The 25,022-nt window shown below is 38.6% G+C and overlaps 1 protein-coding gene across 3 annotated transcripts in view; it reads right to left on the reverse strand.

Annotated features, from left to right (window-relative positions):
• LOC129555969 (cytochrome P450 2C21-like) overlaps positions 1-25,022 on the reverse strand; it is a 44,699-nt gene that overhangs the window by 4,880 nt on the left and 14,797 nt on the right. For 2 of the 3 annotated variants that reach the window (XM_055425931.2, XM_088842152.1), the window contains exons 4-7: positions 19,702-19,862; positions 13,498-13,674; positions 12,381-12,522; positions 11,610-11,797 (exon numbers count right to left, since the gene is read on the reverse strand). In XM_055425931.2, coding sequence (XP_055281906.2) covers positions 11,610-11,797; positions 12,381-12,522; positions 13,498-13,674; positions 19,702-19,862 — 668 coding nt within the window. The remainder of the gene's footprint in view (positions 1-11,609; positions 11,798-12,380; positions 12,523-13,497; positions 13,675-19,701; positions 19,863-25,022) is intronic. The other variant, XM_088842153.1, reaches the window with a different exon arrangement.

Genomic DNA, 25,022 nt, shown 5'->3' on the forward strand with positions numbered 1-25,022 from the left:
ATATAAGCTGGAACAAGGAACTATCTGATCCCATACTGCCCACAACAACTCCAGAGAAATCCCTAGATCTATTTTTACTATTAAAATTTAAAACTTTTTTTTATTATTAAGTCCTTTACTCCTGCTTTAATTTTCATTTTTATAACCTGCCTTGCAAAAAAAAAAGTCCTTATTTTTAAAGCACATCTCATATATATTTTTAAATTTTTGTGATTGTTTTGTTTTTTTATTGTATTTTTGAGAGTCTCCTGTACAGGAGACAGGGAGCAAGAACATTCCCAAGAAAAAGAAATGCCAAACAGCAAAATGGCTGCCTGAAGAGGCCTTACAAATAGCTGTAAAAAGAAGAGAAGCTAAAAGGAAAGATATACCCATTTGAATGCAGAGTTCCAAAGAATAGCAAGGAGAGATAAGAAAACCTTCCTCAGCGATCAATGCAAAGATATAGAGGAAAACAATAGAATGGGAAAGACAGGAGATCTCTTCAAGAAAACTAGAGATACCAAGGGAATATTTCATGCAAACATGGGCTCAATAAAGGACAGATATGGTATGGACCTAACAGAAGCAGAATATATTAAGAGGAGGTGGCACGAATACACAGAAAAACTGTACAAAAAGATCTTCATGATCCAGATAATCACAAAAGTGTGATCACTCACACTCACATAGAGCCGGACATCCTCGAATGTCAGGTGGGCCTTAGGAAGCATCACTACGAACAGACCTAGTGGAGGTGATGGAATTTCAGTTGAGCTATTTCAAATCCTAAAATATGATGCTGTGAAAGTGCTGCACTCAATATATCAGCAAATTTGGAAAATTCAGCAGTGGCCAGAGGATGGGAAAAGGTCAGTTTTCATTCCAGTCCCAAAGAAAGGTAATGCCAAAGAATGCTCAAACTACCTCACTATTGCACTCATCTCACACACTAGTAAAGTAATGCTCAAACTTCTCCAAGCTAGGCTTCAGCAATACGTGAACCATGAACGTCCAGATGTTCAAGTTCGTTTTAGAAAAGGCAGAGGAACCAGAGATCAAATTGCCAACATCCGCTGGATCATCAAAAAAGCAAGAGAGTTCCAGAAAAACATCTATTTCTGCTTCATTGACTATGCCAAAGCCTTTGACTGTGTGGATCACAATAAAATGTGGCAAATTCTGAAAGAGATGGGAATACCAGACCACTTGACCTGCCTCTTGAGAAACCTGTATGCAGGTCAGGAAGTAACAGATAGAAATGGACATGGAACAACAGACTGGTTCCAAATAGGAAAAGGAGTACGTCAAGGCTGTATATTGTCACCCTGCTTATTTAACTTACATGCAGAGTACATCATGAGAAACGCTGGGCTGATGGAAGCACAAGATGGAATCAAGATTGCCAGGACAAATATCAATAACCTCAGATATGCAGATGACACCACCCTTGTGGCAGAAAGTGAAGAACTAAAGAGCCTCTTGACGAAAGTGAAAGAGGAGAGTGAAAAAGTTGGCTTAAAGCTCAACATTCCAAAAACTAAGATTCTGGTTCTATCACTTCACGGCAAATAGATGGGGAAAGAGTGGAAACAGTGGCTGAATTTATTTTTCTGGGCTTCAAAATCACTGAAGATTGTGATATCAGCCATGAAATTAAAAGATGCTTGCTCCTTGGCAGGACGGTTATGACCAACCTAGACAACATATTAAAAAGCAGAGACATTATTTTGCCAACAACGGTCTGTCTAATCAAGGCTATAGTTTTTCCAGTAGTCATGTATGGATGTGAAAGTTGAATTGTAAAGAAAGCTGAGCACAGAAGAATTGATGCTTTTGAACTGTGGTGCTGGAGAAGACTCTTGAGAGTCCCTTGGACTGCAAGGAGACCCAACCAATCCATAGTAAAGGAGATTATTCCTGGGTGTTCATTGGAAGGACTGATGTTGAAGCTGAAACTCCAATACTTTGGCCACCTGATGCGGAGAGCTGACTCATTTCAAAAGACCCTGATGCTGGGAAAGATTGAGGGCAGGATGAGAAGGGGATGACAGAGGGTGAGATGGTGGGATGGCATCACCAACACAATGGGCATGGGTTTGGGTGGACTCCAGGAGTTGGTTATGGACAGGGAGGCCTGGCATGCTGCAGTTCATGGGGTTGAAAAGAGTGGGATGCGACTGAGCGACTGAACTGAACTGAAAGGAGCATGATAAATACCCAAAACGAAACAAAAGAGAAGGAGATAGGGAGCCCACCTGAAAAAGAATTCAGAATAATGATAGTAAGAATGATCCAAAATCTTGAAACAAAATGGAGTTACAGATAAATTGACTTGAGACAAGGATTGAGAAGATGCAAGAAATGTTTAATAAGGACGTAGAAGAAATAAAAAAGACTCAATTAATAGTGAATAATGCAATAACTGAGATCAAAAACACTCTGGAGGGAAACAACAATAGAATAACCAAGGCAGAAGATAGGATAAGTGAGGTGGAAGAGAAAATGGTGGAAATAAATGAAGCAGAGAGGATAAAAGAAAAAAGATTTAAAAGAAATGAGGACAACCTCAGAGACCTCTGGGACAATGTCAAATGCCCCAACATTCGAATCGTAGGAGTCCCACAAGAACAAGACAAAAAGAAAAGCCATGAGAAAATACTTGAGGAGATGATAGTTGAAACCTTCCCTAAAATGGGGAAGGAAATAGCCACCCAAGTCCAAGAAACCCAGAGGGTCCCAAACAGGATAAAGCCAAGGCGAAACACCCCAAGACACATATTAATCAAATTAACAAAGATCAAACACAAAGAACAAATATTAAAAGCAGCAAGGGAAAAACAACAAATAACACACAAGAGGATTCCCATAAAGATAACAGCTGATCTTTCAATAGAAACTCTTCAGGCCAGAAGAGAATGGCAGAACATACTTAAAGTGATGAAAGAGAAAAACCTACAACCCAGATTACTGTACCCAGCAAGGATCTCATTAAAATATGAAGGAGAAATCAAAAGCTTTACAGACAAGCAAAAGCTCAGAGAATTCAGCACCACCAGACCAACTCTTCAACAAATGCTAAAGGATCTTCTCTAGACAGAAAACAGAGGAAAAGTGTATAAATTCAAAAACAAAACAACAAAGTAAATGGCAATGGGATCATACTTATCAATAATTACCTTAAATATAAATGAGTTGAATGCTCCAACCAAAAGAAAGACTGGCTGAATGGATACAAAAACAAGACCCCTATATATGCTGTCTATAAGAGATCTGCCTCAAAACAAGGGACACTTACAGACTGAAAGTGAAGGGCTGGAAAAAGATACTTCATGCAACTGGAGACCCAAAGAAAGCAGGAGTAGCAATACTCATATCAGATTAAAAAGGCTTTGAAATAAATGTTGTGAAAAGAGACAAAGAAGGACACTACATAATGATCAAAGGGTCAATCCAAGAAGAAGATATAACAATTATAAATATTTATGCACCCAATAGGAGCACCACAATATGTAAGGCAAATGCCAACAAGTATGAAAGAGGAAAGTAACAAAAACGCAATAATAGTGGGAGAATTTAATACCTCACTCACACCTATGGATAGATCAACTAAGCAAAATATTAGCAAGGAAACAGAAACTTTAAATGGTACAATGGACTAGTTAGACCTATTTGATATCTATAGGACATTTCACCCCAAAACAATGAATTCCACTTTTTTTCTCAAGTGCACACGGAACCTTCTCCAGGATAGATCAAAACCTGGGCCATAAATCTAGCCTTGGTAAATTCAAAAAAATTGAATCATTCCAAGCATCTTTTCTGACCACAATACATTAGGATTAGATGTCAATTACAGGAAAAAAGACTATTAAAACTTCCAACATATGGAGGCTAAACAACACGCTTCTGAATAACCAACGAATCACAGAATTAATCAAAAAAGAAATCAAAATATGCATAGAAATGAATGAAAATGAAAACACTACAACCCAAAAGCTATGGTACACTGTAAAAACAGTGCTAAGGGAAAGGTTCATAGCAATACAGGCATACCTCAAGAAACAAGAAAAAAGTCAACTAAATAACCTAACTCTACACCTAAAGCAACTAGAAAAGAAAAAAATGAAGAAACCCAGGGTTAGTAGATATAAATAAATAAATAATTAGAGCAGAAATAAAAGCCAAAGAAACAAAAGATACCACAGCAAATATCACCAAAGCTAAAAGCTGGTTCTTTGAAAAGATAAATAATATAGACAAACCATTAGCCAGATTCATCAAGAAACAAAGGGAGAAGAATCAAATCAACAAAATTAGAAATGAAAATGAAGAAATCACAACAGACAACACAGAAATACAAAGGATCGTAAGAGACTACTATCAGCTACTATATGCCAATAAAATGGAAAACTTGGAAGAAATGGACAAAGTCTTTGAAAATAATAACTTTCCAAAACTGAACCAGGAAGAAATGGAAAATCTTAACAGACCCATCACAAGCATGGAAATTGAAACTGTAATCAGAAATCTTCCAGCAAACAAAAGCCCAGGACCAGACGGCTTCACAGCTGAATCTACCAAAAATTTAGAGAGCAGCTAACACTTATTCTATTAAAAATCTTCCAGAAAATTGCAGAGGAAGGGAAACTTCCAAACTCATTCTATGAGGCCACCATAACCCTAATACCAAAACCAGACAAAGATGTCACAAAAAAAGAAAACTAAGGCCAATATCACTGATGAACATAGATGCAAAAATCCTTAACAAAATTCTAGCAATCAGAATCCAACAACACATTAAGAAAATCATACATCATGACCAAGTGGGCTTTATCCCAGGGATGCAAGGATTCTTCAATATCCACAGATCAATCAATGTAATACACCACATTAACAAAATGAAAAATAAAATCCATATGATTATCTCAATAGATGCAGAGAAAGCTTTCGACAAAATTCAACATCCGTTTATGATAAAAACCCTCCAGAAAGTGGGAATAGAAGGGACATATCTCAACATAATAAAAGCTATATATGACAAACCCACAGCAAACATTATCCTCAATGGTGAAAAATTGAAAGCATTTCCCCTAAAGTCAGGAACAAGACAAGGGTGCCCACTCTCACCACTACTATTCAACATAGTTTTAGAAGTTTTGGCCACAGCAATCAGAGCAGAAAAAGAAATAAAAGGAATCCAGATTGGAAAAGAAGAAGTAAAACTCTCACTGTTTGCAAATGACATGATCCTCTACACAGAAAACCCCAAAGACTCCACCAGAAAATTGCTAGAGCTAATCAATGAATATAGTAAAGTTGCAGGATATAAAATCAACACATAGAAATCCCTTGCATTCCTACACACTAACATTGAGAAAAGAGAAAGAGAAATGAAGGAAACAATTCCATTCACCATTGCAATGAAAAGAATAAAATGCTTAGGAATATAGCTACCTAAAGAAACAAAAGACTTATATAGAAAAAACTATAAAACACTGATGAAAGAAATCAAAGAAGACACAGATAGATGGAGAAATATACCATGTTCATGGATCGGAAGAATCAATATAGTGAAATGAGTATACTACCCAGAGCAATCTATAGATTCAATGCAATCCCTATCAAGCTACCAATGGTATTTTTCACAGAACTAGAACAAATAATTTTACAATTTGTATGAAAATACAAAAAAAACTCGTATAGACAAAGCAATCTTGAGAAAGATGAATGGAACAGGAGGAATCAACCTGCCTGACTTCAAGCTCTACTACAAAGCCACAGTCATCAAGACAGTATGGTACTGGCACAAAGACAGAAATATAGATCAATGGAACAAAATAGAAAGTCCAGAGATGAATCCATGCACCTATGGACACCTTATCTTTGACATAGGAGGCAAAAATATACAATGGAGAAAGCATAGTCTCTTTTCAAGTGGTGCTGGGAAAACTGGTTAACCACTTGTAAAAGAATGAATCTAGAACACTTTCTAATGCCATACACAAAAATAAACTCAAAATGGATTAGAGAGCTAAATGTAAGACCAGAAACTATAAAACTCCTAGAGGAGAACGTAGGCAAAATACTCTCCAACATAAATCACAGCAGGATCCTCCAAGACCCACCTCCAAGAATATCGGAAATAAAAGCAAAAATAAACAAATGGGACATAATTAAAATCAAAAGCTTCTGCACAGCAAAGGAAACTCTAAGTAAGGTGAAAAGACAGCCTGCAGAATGGGAGAAAATAATAGCAAATGAAGCAACTGATAAAGGATTACTCTCCAAAATATACAAGCAGCTCCTGCAACTCAATTCCAGAAAAATAAATGACCCAATCAAAAAATGGGCCAAAGAACTAAACAGACATTTCTCCAAAGAAGACATAAAGATGGCTAACAAATGCATGAAAAAATGCTCAACATCCCTCATAATCAGAGAAATGCAAATCAAAACCACAATGAGATACCATTACACACCATCAGAATGGCTGCTATCCAAAAGTCTGCATGCAATAAATGCTGGAGAGGGTGTGGAGAAAAGGGAACCTTCTTACACTGTTGGTGGGAATGCAAACTAGTACAGCCACTATGGAGAACAGTGTGGAGATTCCTCAAAAAACTGAAAATAGAACTGCCATATGATCTAGCAATCGCACTCCTGGGCATACACACCGAGGAAACCAGAATGGAAAGAGACACATGTACTCCAACGTTCACTGAAGCACTGTTTATAATAGCCAGGACATGGAAGCAACCTAGATGTCCATTTGCAGATGAATGGATAAGAAAGCTTTGGTACATATACACAATGGAGTATTTTTTATGCCATCAAAAAGAATGCATTTGAATCAGTTCTAATGAGGTGGATGAAACTGAAGCCTATTATACAGAGTGAAGTAAGCCAGAAAGAAAAACACCAATACAGTATACTAACGCATATATATGGAATTTAGAAAGATACAAATGATAACCCTGTATACGAGACAACAAAAGAGACACAGATGTATAGAACAGTCTTTGGGACTCTGTGGGAGAGGGTGAGGGTGGGATGATTTGGGAGAATGGCATTAAAATATGTATGTTGTCATATGTGAAACGAATCACCAGTTCAGGGTCGATGCATGATACAGGATGCTCGGGGCTGGTGCACGGGGATGACCCAGAGGGAGGATAAAGGGAGGAGGGATGTGGGAGGGGGGTTCAGGAAGGGGAACTCATGTACACCCAGGGCGGATTCATGTCAATGTATGGCAAAACCAACCAATATAATATTGTAAAATAATTAGCCTCCAATAAAAAATAAATAAATAAAAATTAAAAATCTAAACATAAGACCAGAAACTATCAAACTCCTGGAGGAAAACATAGGCAAAACACTCTCCGACATAAATCACAGCAGGGTCCTCTAAGACCCACCTCCCAGAGTAATGGAAATAAAAGCAAAAATAAACAAATGGGATCTAATTAAAAGCTTTTGTACAACAAAGGAACCTATAAGCAAGTTGAAAAGACAGCTTTCAGAATGGGAGAAAATAATAGCAGATGAAGTAACGGGCAAAGAATTAATCTCAAAAATATACAAGCAGCTCCTACAGCTCAGTTCCAGAAAAATAATTGACCCAATCAAAAAATGGGCCAAAGAACTTAACAGACATTTCTCCATAGAACACATACAGATGACTAACAAACACATGAAAAGGTGCTCAACATCACTTATTATCAGAGAAATGCAAATCAAAACCACAATGAGGTACCATCTTATGCTGGTCAGAATAGCTATCCAAAATAAATGCTGGAGAGGGTGTGGAGAGAAGGGAACCCTCTTACACTGTTGGTGGGAATGCAAACTAGTACAGCCACTATGGAGAACAGTGTGGAGAGTACTTAAAAACCTGAAAATAGAACTGCCATATGACCCAGCAATCCCACTGCTAGGCATACACACCGAGGAACCCAGAATTGAAAGAGACAGATGTACCCCAATATTCATCGCAACACTCTTTATAATAGCCAAGACATGGAAGCAACCTAGATGTCCCTCGGCAGATGAATGGATAAGAAAGCTGTAGTACATATACACGATGGAATATTACTCAGCCATTGAAAAGAATATATTTGAATCAGTTCTAATGAGGTGGATGAAACTGGAGCCTATTTTACAGAGTGAAGTAAGTCAAAAAGAAAAGCACCAATACAGTATATTAATGCATATATATGCAATTTAGAAAGGTAGCAATGATGACCTTATATGCAAGACAGCAAAAAGACACAGATGTAAATAACAGACTGTTGGATTCTGTGAGAGAAGGCGAGGGTGGGGTGATTTGAAAGAATAACACTGAAACATGTATATTATCATATGTGAAATAGATTGCCAGTCCAGGTTGGTTGCATGAGGCAGGGTGCTCAGGGCTGGTGCAATGGGATGACCCTGAGAGATGGGGAGGGATGGGGTGGGAGAGGGGTTAAGGATGGGGAACACATGTACACCCATGGCTGATTCATGTCAATATATGGCAAAAACCACTACAATATTGTAAAGTAATTAGCATCAAGTTAAAATAAATAATTTTTTTAAGTTCATAGTGCCTACATCAAGAAATAAGAAAGATCTCAAACAAAAAACCTAACTTGATACCTCAAAGAACTCAAAAAAGAATAAAAACCAAAGTTCAAAAGTAGTAGAAAGGAAATAATAAAGAGTGGAAAAAATAGAGAGACCAATAAGACAATAGAAAATATTGAATAAGACCTGTATTTTTTCAAATGAGAAACAAAGTTGGCAAACCTTTAGATTCATCAAGAAAAAAAGAGGTACAACTCAAATAGACAAAATCAGAAATAAAAGAGGAAACATTAAAATTGATACCACAGAAATACAGAGGATAATGACAGATGATAATAAACAACAATACATGAACAAATTGGATAACCTGGAAAAAATAGATTAATTCTTAAAAACATGCAACATATTAAGACAGAATCATGAACAAACAAAATTTGAACACAGCAGTAGCTAGTAAGGAGATTGAGTTTGTAGTCATAAACTCCCAACAAACAAACAAAAAAACCCAAAGATGGTTTTGAGTTTTCCTGGTGACTCAGACAGTAAAGAATTGGCCTACAGTTGGGGAAACCTGGGTTCGATCTCTGGGTTGGGGAGATCCCCTGGAGGAGAGCATGGCAAAGCACTCCAATATTCACGCCTGGAGAATCCCCATGGACAGAGAAGCCCAGTTAGATACAGCCCATGGGGTCACGCAGAGTCAGACATGACTGAGCAACTAAGCACAGCACAGAGATAGTTTGGGTAATGAATTTTACCAAATACAACTTTTAAAGATAAATGAATACCAACTCTTCTCAAACTCTTCCAAAAAATACAAGAGGAAGGAACACTTCCAAATTTATTTTGTAAGGTCAACATTACTCTGCTATCACAACCAGAGAAGAACATTACAAAAAAATGAAAAAGAAGACTCTTGAGAGTCCCTTGTACTGCAAGGAGATCCAACCAGTCCATTCTAAAGGAGATCAATCCTGGGTGTTCATTGGAAGGACTCATGCTAAAGCTGAAACTGCAATACTTTGGTCACCTCATGCGACGAGTTGACTCACTGGAAAAGACTCTGATGCTGGGAAAGGTTGGGGGCGGGAGGAGAAGGGGACGACAGAGAATGAGATGGCTGGATGGCATCACCGACTCTGTGGACATGAGTTTGAGTGAACTCCGGGAGTTGGTGATGGACAGGGAGGCCTGGCGTGCTGTGATTCATGGGGTCGCGGAGAATCGGACAGGACTGAGCGACTGAACTGAACTGAACTGAACTGAAAGGCCAATAGGCTTGATAAACATAGACGCAAAATCCTCAACAAAATATTAGCAAACTAAATTGAAAAATACAGTAAAAGGGCCATAGACTATGAATAAGCTGGATTCATTTCAATGATGCAAGGATGGTTCAATATGTGTAGATCAATCATTGTGATACAACTCATTAACAAAATGAGGGATAAAAATCATATGACCATCTCAAGAGGGTCAGAAAAAGCATCTATGAAAGTCAACATTAATTCATGATAAAAAAACAAACAAACTCTGAACAAAGCGGGTATGGAAGGAACATACCTCAACCTAACACCGGCTGTATATAACAACTCCACAGCCAAGATCATATTCAACAGTGAAAAGGGGAAAGCTTTTCCTCTAATATCAGAAATAAAATAAGGATAACCACTCTCACCACTTTTATTGAACAGAACGGATTAGGATTTGGGAAAATGCTTCTTAAAATGCAAAAGGATTGAGTATGTTTAAATGCTAATGGAAAGGAGCCAGCAAGGAGAGAGAGAATACAGATAGAGAAAAAAGAAGAAATGATTCCTGAAAAAGTGACAGGAAAGGGATCCATGAGACAGGCAGAAAGATTTACTTTAGATAAAAAGAGAGCCCTCCTTCTACAACAAAATGAAAGAGAAAACAAAGGGTGTGGATGTAGCTAAACTTGTAAACCTTGTGGACGGGAGTTGAGGGAGTTTCCTACAGTGGCTCTTAGTTTCTTTGTGGAAGACTAACTCACTTGGGGAGAAGTCCTCAGTGAAGAACTAGAAGGGAAGAATTCAAGGCTGAAAGCCCATGTCATGCTTGTTGGAGCAAGTTGAGTTGGGTTACCAAGCAAGAATGTTGGATAAGATGGAGGATTCATTTAAGGATGGTGATAATAATATCAACCTGCTGGGCTGCATGGTCTTTTTCAGAAGGAGTCATTAGCTCAAGCACAGGCAGAAAGGCAGAAGACTGTTGCAGTGGATTTTGGATAAGTAAGTGAAACAAACAGTTAGGGAGGAGACTAACTATCTGCTAGATAGTCAGGTGGGGCAGCATGGTGTGAGACATATGAGAATAGAGGACACTGGTTAAGTGCCCATAATAGTAAAACATACACTGGAAAATAAGGAAGTAGACAGAAGAGTGGGCTAATGAACAGGCAGAGTGTAGAGTTATCAGTGTACTGAGAACCCTGTGGAAGCCTAAGCACTATTGTATTTATTAAATTGTATTAACAAACAAAACGGAAAGGAGCATGTGGTCAGAGGGTAAAACGTATGACATGACTGTGTAGTACCTGTAAACAATTGTGTGCATGCTTAGTCACCCAGCCTTGTCTGACTCTTTGCGATCCCATGGACTGTAGCCCACCAGGCTTCTCTATCCATAGGGATTTTCCAGGCTAGAATACTGGAGTGGGTTGCCATGCCTCCTCCAGGAGATCTTCCCAACCCAAGGATAGAACCCAGGTCTTCTGCATTGCAGGAAGATTCTTTACCAGCTGAGCCACTTTAAGACACCAGTTATCAACTATCACAGCAGTAGAATTATACAGTGCCTAGCTGTCTACTGGCTTCCCCGTGGTTCAGACAGTAAAGAATCTATCTACAATAAGTGAGACCTGGGTTCAATTCCTGTGTTTGGATGATCCTCTGGAGAAGGGAAAGGCTACCCACTCCAGTTTAATGGCCTGGAGAATTCCATGGACTGTATAGTCCATGGGGTCTCAAAGAGTCAGACATGACTGAGCGACTTTCACTTTCAAGAGTCTTAAGTATAGATGAAATACCTCTTACCTTGGGAATGAGGTATTCTCTGAACTTAACATCCCGAGTTGTTGCATGGGGCAGATTGCTGGGGACAAGGTCAATGTATCTCTGGATCTCGTGCACCACAGCATCTGTGTAGGGCATGCGGCTCCTGTCCTGCATGCAGGGGCTTCGGTTTCTGCCAACCACACGGTCAATTTCTTCCTGAACTTTAGCTGGCAAGATAGGAATCAGAATTTAGGTCTAGTGATAAAGACATTTTTTATCTTCTTAATCATGGTTACATTGGAAAATTTGTTTGCCCAAAAGGATATAATTGAAAAGAATTTTTAATTTGTATATAACTTTTTTAGAGTGAATCTTTTTGACAAATGATTGTGATTTTCTGAATCAATCCTTTCACTACAATGCATTTGTGTAGAATTATCTTTTGATGAAAATATATTTATCTGGACTTAGAAGGCTTTATAAAGCAATGCCCTTTTAGAGAGAGAGGAAGGCTAATGCTTTCCAGATCCTAGGATAACTCTCTTTACTACATTTGACATAATGCAGATCAATGATGCTCCACCACAGAAAACAACAGTAACCTCAGCCCTTGAAACCTCTGCTGCTGATTAAATATTTCATTATGCTTTACTTTAATTTAAATTTAATTCATCCAGTTATAGGAAGATCTACTAATGATGAATTTTTCTTCTCGTACAATATCTAGGCAGATGAAGAATGGAATAGTCATCAATGTTGCCTGCCAATTTCTACCCAGAATTTTATCCTGTCCATCATCTGTGATCCTACCTGTGACCTCCGGGTGCTTCAGCAGGAGCAGGAGCCCATATCTCAGAGTGAGGCTTGTTGTCTCTGTTCCAGCACTAAACACATCCCATACTGTGGTGATCAAGTTGTCCATGGTAAATTCAGAATGTTTATTGTGTTTTTCCTAGCAATGATGTATTAGGATTACTTGATAAATAAAAGAGCCTTATAAACAACATGAAATAATTCCATATAACACCATAATTTTTTAAAAATTTACTTATCTGAAAAATTAAGTCAAACATTAGAGAGTGTTATAGATGAAGGTAAAATTAGATGAGTTGTTAGAATCACTTCAGTTAAAACATAGAGTTAAACTTCCAAGTCTTTTCTGATTCTTCACTTTTGATACTCACTAGAGCAAATCAGTTCTTCAGCAGTTTCTAACTTGTCTCTTATCAAGTCATCACTGCTACTCACTGTCAATTCAAGCATCTATTGTTTATTTCATCATATCTGAGGTTCTCACTCAAGTATTCAGAATCACCTACCCTCAAACTGCAACACTATTCCCAAAATCATCAATCATTACACCCATGACAGTTTCTCAGTTACAATCAAGATAATCTCTAAAAATTCCACACACTTCATCACTGCACTTATCATTCCCTGAACCAATTTTGTCATCTCTGCTAATCTAAGCCAGAGTTTTCTCAAAACCTACCTCAGCTGTTTCCTACTATCTTTCCAACAGTAAGCCTTTCTTGATTCCCACCAATTCCTGGTTTCTCTCATTTGTTACATCATCCATTCATGGAAATTATATGATGAAAAAGAATATGCTGCCTATCAATAATCTTGAATGTGCCTATTTGTCTGTGTGTTAGTGATTCAACCTATCCCCAAATAAAGAACCAGCTTTAACATGGTAAATATAAAAACTTCCAAATAATTTTCAGTGACAATTTATAAATCTCTCGAGACATCCAGTATGGTTTGCACAAGCAATATTCATTCTTGTATGTGCAAGCAGTGAACACATCTTTAAGAAGGAACATTTGTTCTAGTAAACCAATTTCACTGAGAAGAACAAAGCTATTCCATGTGTCACATCACTCCACCCACAAAGATGAAGTAGCAAATCTGGGTTCCATTTTACCTTTTCCATTTTAATCAGAAAGTAATCAATAAAATCTTGAGGGTTATTGAGGTCCAGGGATTCTTGGTGTTTCTTTATTTTCTCCAAAATAAACTTTCTTTGCTCAGTCATGTTTTTAAATATTGTATTATGACTTCCTGGGAAATAACGTAGTAAAGACGGGAAAGCATTGAAGAGCTGAAAGATGAAAGAATCATTCATTAATTTATTCAGCAGCCTTTTACCAGCCCATATTATGGATTAAACACATTGCTATAAAATGAGTAGATTAAGATGAATAAGACATGCATCTTGCACTAAAATACATTTGAAATTGAGAAGGAACTGATAAATTGGCTGGAGTAACAGCGTGCACAGGTTACCAACAAATTTCAAAACCATTCAAATTCATTTCTAACCATAGCTCTCTAAAGAAATTCAGGATCATACTACCATCTTTCCAAATGTGGATACTGAGATTCAGAAAGGTTAGTCAACCAGTTTAAGATGCAAAACTAGTGATAGAGGTAGAACCCAGTGTTCACTCCAGTTTACCCTACACACGTGTCTACAGAAAGTCACCTAAAAAGTGTGCAGGGATCAAACCCTTTGTGTTATAGTTTCTATGAAAGTATAGTTGATGTGCAATATTTATTAGTTTCAGGTGTACAAAATTGTGATTTGACATTTATATACATTACAAAGTTTTCACCATGGTTAGTTTAGGAGCCCTCTGTCATCATACAGCTATTGAAATGTTATTGACTATTCCTTGTGCTGTATATTATATCCCTGTGACTTTATTTTATAACCAGAGGTTCAGCTTCTTAATCTATTTCATTCATGCCCACATTCCCTCCCCTCAAGTGACAACTAGTTTATTCTCTGGGTCTATGAGTCTCTGTTTTGTTTTGTTTGTTTTCATTTTTAAATTCCAAACATGAAGTAAATCATATGGTATTTGTCTTTCTTTGCCTTACATTTTCCCTTTAGCATAATATCTTCTAGGCCCATCCATACTGTCATAAACAGCATTATTCAATCTGTTATATGGCTGAATAAATTTCCATTGTATATATACAAACCATATTTTCCTTATCCACTCTTTCTTTGATAGATAGTAAGGTTGTTTCTATATCTTGACTATTGTAAACAAAGGTACAGTGAACATAGGGGTACATACACATTTTCAAATTAGTATTTTTATTTCTCCCATCCAAGTACTAACCAGGCCCGACCCTACTTAGCTTCCGAGATCAGACGAGATCAGGCGCATTCAGGATGGTATGGCCGTAGACAGTGTTTTTATTTCTTTTGGATAAATACCCAGGACTGGAATTGCTGAATTGTCATTAGTTCTATTTTTAATTTTTTGACGAGCTTGCATATTGTTTTCCCATAGTGCCTGCACCAATTTACATTCCCACCAACAGTTTATGAGGGTTCCCTTTTCTCCACATTCTCCCCAAACTTGTTATTTCTTTTTGACAAAAGCTATTCTGACTGGTATGAGGCGATATCTCATTGTGGTTTTGATCTGCATTTCCCTGATGACTTGTGATGTTGAGTATATTTTCATATGCTTATTGGACATCTATATATCTATCCTCTTTGGAAAAATGTTTATTCAAGTCCTCTAGACACTTTAATTTATTTTGAGTTTGCTCTTTTGTTTTTGATTTTGAATTGCATGTGCTCCATATGAATTTTTTAAATTAATCCCTTGTCAGGTATATTGTTTGGAAATCTCTTTTCCCATTTAGTAGGTAACCATTTTGTTCCACTGACGTTCTTGTCTTTTTGTTAATCTTAAAAAATGTTTTCAGATTTTCACTGTTGAGTATGATGTTAGCTATGGGCTTGTCATTATGGCCTTTATTACATTTTGAGGTGTATTCCTTCAATACTCACTCATGAAGAGCTTTTGCCATAAATGGATGTTGACTTTTTTTAAAGTCTTTTTTAACATAGTTTGCGATCATAAAATTTTTCTTCATTTTGTTAATTTAATGTATCAGATTGAATGATTTGCAGATATGGAACCACTCTTGCATCGTTGGGATAAATTTAAGTTAATCATGGTTTGGGCTTTCCTGATAGCTCAGATGGTAAAGAACCCACCTGCAATGCAGGAGACCTGGGTTTGATCCCTGGGTTGGGAAGATCCTCTGGAGAAGGGAATGGCTACCCACTCTGGTATTCTAGCCTGGGAAATTCCATGGACTGTATAGTCCATGGGGATTGCAAAGAGTCAAATGCAACTCAATGACTTTCACTTCACAATCGTTTGGTTTATGACCCTTTTAATGTATCGGTCAATTCTGTTTGCAAATATTTTATTGAGAATTTTTGAGGAAGTGTTCTTTTCTCTTCAATATTTTTGCAAAAGTTTGAGAAAGATATGTATTAACATCTCTAAATTTTTCATAGAATTCACCTGTGAGGCTATCTGGTCTTATATTTTCAATGATGGGGCTGTTTTGATGATTAATTCAATTTGATTACTGATGATCAGTCTGATTAGATTTTCTGTTTCTTCCTGATTTAGTCTTGGTATGTTATGTGTTTCTGTGAATGCACACTTTTTTTCTAGGTATCCAGTTCACTGGTATGTAATTGTTCATAGTGGTGATCATGATCCTTTGAAGTGTTGTGATATCAGTTGTAACGCTTTTCTCTTTCATTACTGATTTTTATCTATTTGGATTGTCTCTCTTTTTATCTTGATGAGTCTGGCTAAGGTTTATCATTTTTGTTTATCTTTTCAAGAACCAGCTTTTAGTTTCATTGATTTTTTTCTATTGTCTGTAGTTAATATTTCATTTGTTTGATCTCTGACTTTCATTATTTCCTTCCTTCTACTAACTTTGGGCATTGTTTGTTCTTCTTTTTCTAGTTATTTTATGTGTAAGGTCAGATTGTTTTTTTGAGATTTTTTTTAGTTTCCTCGGGTGGTAGGACTGTTTGCTACAAAACTCCCTCTTAGAACTGTTTTTGTTTGTCACAAAGATTTTTAAATGTTCTATTCCCATTTTCAATTATCTCAAAATATTTTCATTTCCTCTTTTATTTCTTTATTGACCTATTATCCAATCCCCACATGTTTGTATATTTTCCAGTTATTTTTTTCTTGTGATTGATTTCTAGTTTCACACAGTTGTGGTTAGAAGAGATGCTTCATATGATTTCAATGTCTTGAACTTATTGACATAATTAATTTGTTTTGTGACATAACACAATCTATCCTGGAGAATGTTTCATGTACACTTGAAGAGAATGTGTATTTGACTGCATTTGGATGGAATGTTCGTATAAATCTGATTTAATGCGTTGCTTAACACCAATTTTTCCTTATTAAATTTAGATCTGCATGATTTCTTCATTGGTGTAAATGGTGTGTTAAACTCTCATACCATTATTATATTATGATCAACAATTCCCTTATGTCTATTAATATTCACACCATTTTTTAATAATGAATAAACTCACCAGGAAAACAACAGAATAGGAAAAACAAGAGAGCTTTTCAAGAAAATTAGAGATATCAAGGGAACATTGCATGCAAAGGTGGGATGGATAAAGGACAGAAATGGTATGGACCTAACAGAAGCAGAAGATATTAAGAGGTGGCAAGAATACACAGAAGAACTGTACAAAAAGATCTTCACGATGAAGACAATCACGATGGCGTGATCACTCACCTGGAACCAGACATCTTGGAATGTGAAGTCAAGTGGGCCTTAGAGAGCATCACTATGAACACAGATAGTGGAGGTGATGGAATTCCAATTGAGCTATTTCAAATCCTGAAAGATGATGCTGTGAAAGTGCTGCACTCAGTATGCCAGCAAATTTGGAAAACTCAGCAGTGGCCACAGGACTGGAAAAGGTCAGTCTTCATTCCAATCCCAAAGAAAGGCAATGCCAAAGAATGCTCAAACTACCGCACAATTGCAATCATCTCACACGCTAGTAAAGTCATGCTCAAAATTCTCCAAGCCAGGCTTCAACAATATGTGAACCGTGAACTCCCAGATGTACAAGCTGGTTTTGGAAAAGGCAGAGGCACCAGAGATCAAATTGCCAACATCCGCTGGATCATGGAGAAAGCAAGAGAGTTCCAGAAAAACATCTATTTCTGCTTCATTGACTATGCCAAAGCCCTTGACTGTGTGGATCACAATAAACTGTGGAACATTCTGAAAGAGATGGGAATCCCAGACCACCTGACCTGCCTCTTGAGAAACCTGTATGCAGGTCAGGAAGCAACAGTTAGAACTGGACATGGAACAACAGACTGGTTCCAAATAGGAAAAGGAGTATGTCAAGGTTGTATATTGTCACCCTGTTTATCTAACTTCTATGCAGAGTACATCATGAGGAACGCTGGACTGGAAGAAGCACAAGCTGGAATCAAGATTGCTGGGGAAAATATCAATAACCTCAGATATGCAGATGACACTACCCTTATGGCAGAAAGTGAAGAGGAACTCAAAGGCCTCTTGATGAAAGTGAAAGAGGAGAGTGAAAAGGTTGGCTTGAAGCTCAACATTCAGAAAACGAAGATCATGGCATCTGGTCCCATCACTTCATGGGAAATAGATGGGGAAACAGTGGAAACAGTGTCAGACTTTATTTTATTTTTGGGGCTCCAAAATCACTGCAGATGCTGATTGCAGCCAGGAAATTAAAAGACGCTTACTTCTTGGAAGGAAAGTTATGACCAACCTAGATAGCATATTAAAAAGCAGAGACATTACTTTGCCAACAAAGGTCCGTCTAGTCAAGGCTATGGTTTTTCCCGTGGTCATGTATGGATGTGAGAGTTGGACTGTGAAGAAAGCTGAGCACCAAAGAACTGATGCTTTTGAACTATGGTGCTGGAGAAGACTCTTGAGAGTCCCTTGTACTGCAAGGAGATCCAACCAGTCCATTCTAAAGGAGATCAATCCTGGGTGTTCATTGGAAGGACTGATGCTAAAGCTGAAACTCCAATACTTTGGCCACCTCATGCGACGAGTTGACTCACTGGAAAAGACTCTGATGCTAGGAGGGATTGGGGGTGAGAGGAGACAGGGATGACAGAGAATGAGATGGCTGGATGGCATCACCAACTCGATGGACGTGAGGTTGAGTGTACTCCGGGAGTTGGTGATGGACAGGGAGGCCTGGCGTGCTGTGATTCATGGGGTCGCAAAGAGTTGGACATGACTGAGTGACTGAACTGAACAGAAACTCACCAGAAATATTAAGTTAATGCCTAAATTATGTAGCTTATTTTTATTTAGGCATTTTAAACCCTGAGAGATATACGTGTTAAATCTCTTCAGTCATGTTCAACTTTTTGTGACCCTATGGACTGTAGCCCACCAGGCTCCTCTGTCCATGTGATTTCCCAGGCAAGAATACTGGAGTGGGTTTCCATGCCCTCTTCCAGGAGATCTTCCTCACTCAGGGAATGGAACCTGTGTCTCTTACACCTCCTACATTGGCAGATGCCTTTTTTACTACTAGTACCACCCAGAAAGCCCTGAGATATATACACGCTGCCCTTATTCACCTGGCTATTTCTGATACTAAAGGTTATTGGCTCCTTTTTATATAGTACCTTCATGACCTAATACCTTTGCTAGACACTGAAGAAATTTATTAAGGCTGGTAGCTTGTATCAAACTAGCTAGAGAATTGAGAAATCTAGCTTCTAAGTGTAGTTCATTCTTTTTCTTGGTTAGGCTACTTTGGAAAATATGTTTAATATCTCCGGGTGAATTTTCATGTTCCAAAAAATGAGGAATAGAGTATTTGTCCTCTATGGTCCTTCCCAAATGGAAAACATCATAACCTTACATTCCACATAGAATTTTAGTTACAAAAGATGTACCACATATGTTATTAACTTTTCCTCACATGTACTATCATAAAAATCATATTTTATATACCACTCTCTTTATCTATAGATATATAAATCAGGGGGTTAAAAAGATTTCTGAAAAAAAGATTTTGCTATAATTGATACACGACAATATTATATTTTTCTTTATATTACTATATTTCACATTTTACAACTCAATTCATTAGCCAAATTGAATTGATAACTCAGTAATCAGTTATAGGTGATAGTTTGATTAACATTATCCATTTTGATAGAACAAAAAGGGATGTGGAAGGATGAGCAATCAATTAGCTAGAAAATTGTTTCCCAATTAAAGAGAATCTTGACCTTACCTCTATCCAGGGGGTGCTTGCAATCACTGCATTTTCATTAAAATATTTTATCAAGGTTAGTAATTTCTCATCACTGTACTCAAAACGATTCCGGAAAATAATGGAGCAGATCACATTGCAGGGAGCACAGCTCAGAAGCAAAGTAGGATCACAAGGCAATCCTAAAAAGTCAATATAAGTGTTAGAAAATATTCTAGTATAAATCTTACATTTACTGTTTAAAGTAAGTAAGAAGGGTTGACTTCCAAGATTTTTTTTTAATTATAAGAACAACCTAGATATACAATCATCACTATTCAACATGCCTAGAATAAAATTTATTGTGTTTTCCCAAGCAAAATTATCTAATCCTGTGTGATTTATTTATTTTCCCTCCAAGTGTTCTCCTATTTATGTCATTCTCCAAATAACAGCCACAAAGTAATTCACAAGAAAAAGGTTATTGTAAAATGTCTTTAATGTTGCCAGATTTAGCCCTCACTGTCGATACTTCTTCATCACACCTACAGGAAACAGCAATATCATAAGAAAATCAAGAGACTAGGGAGAATTGAAATAATATTTCAAAAATGCAGTTGAAAAAATTGGACTGGTCAGAATGGTCATCATCAAAAAATCCACAAACAATAAATACTGGACAGGATGTGGAGAAAAGCGAACACTCCTACACAGTTGGTAGGAACGTAAACTGATAAAGACTCTATGGCGGAGAAGGCAATGGCAAGCCACTCCAGTACTATTGCCTAGAAAATCCCATGGATGGAGGAGCCTGGTAGGCTGCAGTCCGTGGGGTCACTAAGGGTCGGACACGTGCGACTTCACTTTCACTTTTCACTTTCCACTTTCACACATTGGAGAAGGAAATGGCAACCCACTCCAGTGTTCTTGCCTGGAGAATCCCAGGGACAGGGGAGCCTGGTGGGCTTCCGTCTATGGGGTCACACAGAGTTGGACACGACTGAAGTGACTTAGCAGCAGCAGCAGCAGCAAAGACTCTATGGAAGACAGTATGGAGATTCCTTTAAAAACTAGGAATAAAAATTCCATATGACCCATCAATCCCACTACTAGGCATGACCCTGGGGAAACCAAAATTGAAAAAGACACATGTACTCCAATGTTCACTGAAGCAATATTTGCAATAGCTGGGATATGAAAGCAACCTAGATGTCCATCAACAGATGAATGGATAAAGAAGCTGTGGTACATATATACAATGAATATTACTCAGACATTAAAAGGAATGCATTTGAGTCAGTTCTAATGAGGTGGACAAACCTAGAGCCTGTTACACAGAGTGAAATAAGTCAGAAAGAGAAAAGCAGCTATTGTATATTAACTCATATATATGGTATCTAGAAAGACAGTACTGATGAAACTATTTGTAGGATAGAAATGGAGATGCAGACATAGAGAACAGACTTATGGACACAGGTGTGTGGAAGGGAGGAGAAAGTGGGATGAATGGAGAGAGTAGCATGGAAACATATACACTAACATATGTAAAATAGATACCAAAGGGAATTTGCTGTATGAATCAGGGACCTCAAGCCAGGGTGACAACCTAGAGGAGTAGAAAGGCATGGGAGGTAGAAGGGAGGTTCAAGAGGGAGGGGACATATGTATACCTATGACTGATTCATGTTGATGTATGGCAGAAACCAACACAATATTGTGAAGCAATTACCCTTCAATTAAAAACAAATAATTTTTTTAAAAAAGAAAAAAATTTTAGTGTGCTTTTTCTGTAGAAGAAAAGAACAGTGACAGAAATTGGAGTTACATTAAGATATTTAAAAAATATGTTATAGTATTAAAAACAGTCTTCCCAACCAAAATAAAGAATATGACTAGCTTTATTCCTGTTTGATGACAATTTGTAAGCCTCGTCTTTTCTTCTTCTACTGACATCTGGACTGCTGCTGCTGCTGCTGCTGCTGCTGCTGAGTCACTTCAGTCTTGTCCGACTCTGTGTGACCCCTTAGATGGAAGCCCACCAGGCTCCCCCGTCCCTGGGATTCTCCAGGCAAGAACACTGGAGTGGGTTGCCATTTCCTTCTCCAATGTGTGAAAGTGAAAAGTGAAAGTGAAGTCACTCAGTCGTGTCTGACCCTTAGCGATCCCACGGACTGCAGCCTACCAGGCTCCTCCATCCATGGGATTTTCTAGGCAAGAGTACTGGAGTGGCTTGCCATTGCTTCTCTGAACCTAATAACTATAAATGGGTTAAATTCAAGAGTAAGATACCAGGTGATCTAAATAGGACCTGAAGTCATGGAAGAAAGCTGGACTAGGTGACTTTAAAGAAAGCTCAAGTGATACTTCCTTGCAACAGGAACAAAATTTAAAGCATATAAGTTCTGGTTTTTCACCAAGAACCTTCATCCCCAATCCATCCCTCAGTTCAGTTCAGTTCAGTTCAGTCGCTCAGTCGTGTCCGACTCTCCGCGACCCCATGAATCACAGCACGCCAGGCCTCCCTGTCCATCACCAACTCCCGGAGTTCACTCAAACTCATGTCCATCGAGTCGGTGATGCCATCCAGCCATCTCATTCTCCGTCGTCCCCTTCTCCTCCCGCCCCCAACCTTTCCCAGCATCAGAGTCTTTTCCAGTGAGTCAACTCGTCGCATGAGGTGGCCAAAGTATTGCAGTTTCAGCTTTAGCATCAGTCCCTCCAATGAACATCCAGGATTGATCTCCTCTAGAATGGACTGGTTGGATCTCCTTGCAGTATAAGGGACTCTCAAGAGTCTTCTCCAACACCACAGTTCAAAAGCATCGATTCTTCGGCGATCAGCCTTCTTCACAGTCCAACTCTCACATCCATACATGACCACGGGAAAAACCATTGCCTTGACTAGACGGACCTTGGTTGGCAAAGTAATGTCTCTGCTTTTAAATATACTATCAAGGTTGGTCATAACTTTCCTTCCCTAGAGACCATAAAAATCTCAAGCCTGCATCCTTCCTCTGCTCTCTCAAGCCATTTTTGGATCTGATTTCTAGCCACCTGCCCTCCACAGAAAGCCTCATTATGTGTGTAACAGACCTTTTCATATCCTATTGAGATGTGTGTATCACTATCAATCTCAACAGCTAAACTAAATTTTCAATGGGAGGTCCATCCTGCCTTTTTCACTCTCCTCTTTCACTTTCATCAAGAGGCTCTTTAGTTCTTCTTCACTTTCTGGTATAAGGGTGGTGTCATCTGTGTATTTGTGGAGAAGGAAATGGCAACCCAACCCAGTATTCTTGCCTGGAGAATCCCATGGATGGAGGAGCCTGGTGGGCTACGGTCCATGGGGTCACGAAGAGTTGGACACAACTAAGTGAATTCACTTTCACTTTTCTCTTTCATGCATTGGCGAAGGAAATGGCAGCCTACTCCAGTGCTCTTGCCTGGAGAATCCCAGGGACAGGGGAGCCTAGTGGGCTGCCGTCTAGGGCATCACACAGAGTCAGACACGACTGAAGTGACTTATCAGCAGCAGCATCTGTATATTTGAGGTTATTGACATTTTCCTGGAAATCTTGACTCCAGCTTGGGCTTCATCCAGCCCAGCATTTCGTATGATGTACTCTGCAAGTAAGTTAAATAAGCAGGGTGACAATACACAGTCTCAATGTACTCCTTTTCCCATTTGGAACCAGACTGTTGTTCCATGTCCCATTCTAACTGTTGCTTCCTGACCTGCCTCCTGATTTCTCAGGAGGCAGGTCAGGTGGTCTTGTATTCCCATCTATTTCAAAATTTCCCAGAGTTTGTTGTGATGCACACAGTCAAAGTCTTTGGCATAGTCAATAAAGCAGAAGTAGATATTTTTCTGGAACTCTCTCAGTTTTTTGATGATCCAACGGATTTTGGCAATTTGATCTCTGGCAATTTCCTCTCCCTTTTCTAAATCCAGACTGAACATCTGGAAATTCACAGTTCACAGGCTGTTGAAGCCTGGCTTGGAGAATTTTGAGCATTACTTTGCTAGCATGTGTTCAGTTCAGTTCAGTCGCTCAGTCATGCCCGACTCTGCAATCCCATGAACCGCAGCACACCAGGCCTCAATGTCCATCACCAACTCCCAGAGTCTAACCAAATCCATGTCCATTGAGTCGGTGATGCCATCCTACCATCTCATCCTCTGTCGTCCCCTTCTCCTCCTGCCTTCAATCTTTCCCAGCATCAGGGTCTTCTCAAATGAGTCAGCTCTTCACATGAGGTGGCCAAAGTATTAGAGTTTCAGCTTCAACATCAGTCCTACCAATGAACACCCAGGACTGATCTCCTTTAGGATGAACTGGTTGGATCTCCTTGCAGTCCAAGGGACTCTCAAGAGTCTTCTCCAGCACCACAGTTCAAAAGCATCAATTCTTTGGCGCTCAGCTTTCTTCATATTCCAACTCTCACATCCATACATGACCACTGGAAAAACCATAGCCTTGACTAGACAGACCTTAGTTGGCAAAGTAATGTCTCTGCTTTTTAATATGCTGTCTAGGTTGCTCATAACTTTCCTTCCAAGGAGTAAGCGTCTTTTTATTTCATGGCTGCAATCACCATCTGCAGTGATTTTGGAGCCTCAGAAAATAAAGCCTGCCACTGTTTCCACTATTTCCCTATCTATATGCCATGAAGTGATGGGACCAGATGCCATGATCTTAGTTTTCTGAATGTTGAGCTTTAAGCCAACTTTTTCACTCTCCTCTTTCACTTTCATCAAGAAGCTCTTTAGTTCTTCTTCACTTTCTGCCATAAGGGTGGTGTCATCTGCATATCTGAGGTTATTGATATTTCTCCCAGCAATCTTGATTCCAGCTTGTGCTTCTTCCAGCCCAGCGTTCCTCATGATGTACTCTGCATAGAAGTTAAATAAGCAGGGTGACAATATACAGCCTTGACGTACTCCTTTTCCTATTTGGAACCAGTCTGTTGTTTCATGTCCAGTTCTGACTGTTGCTTCCTGACCTGCATACAGGTTTCTCAAGAGGCAGGTCAGGTGGTCTGGGATTCCCATCTTTTTCAGAATTTTTCACAGTTTCTTGTGATCCGCACAGTCAAAGGCTTTGGCATAGTCAATAAAGCAGAAATAGATGTTTTTCTGGAACTCTCTTGCTTTTTCCATGATCCCGCAAATGTTGGCAATTTGATCTCTGGTTCCTCTGCCTTTTCTAAAACCAGCTTGAACATCTGGAAGTTCATGGTTCACATATTGCTGAGGCCTGTCTTAGAGAATTTTGGTCATTGCTTTACTAATGTGTGAGAAGATTGCAATTGTGTGGTAGTTTGAGCACTCTTTGGCATTACCTTGCTTTGGGATTGGAAAT

Source organism: Moschus berezovskii, chromosome 12, assembly GCF_049115385.1.
Source record: "Moschus berezovskii isolate FMDL1 chromosome 12, NW_MosBer_1.0, whole genome shotgun sequence".
In the NCBI taxonomy this organism is placed as follows: domain Eukaryota; kingdom Metazoa; phylum Chordata; class Mammalia; order Artiodactyla; family Moschidae; genus Moschus; species Moschus berezovskii.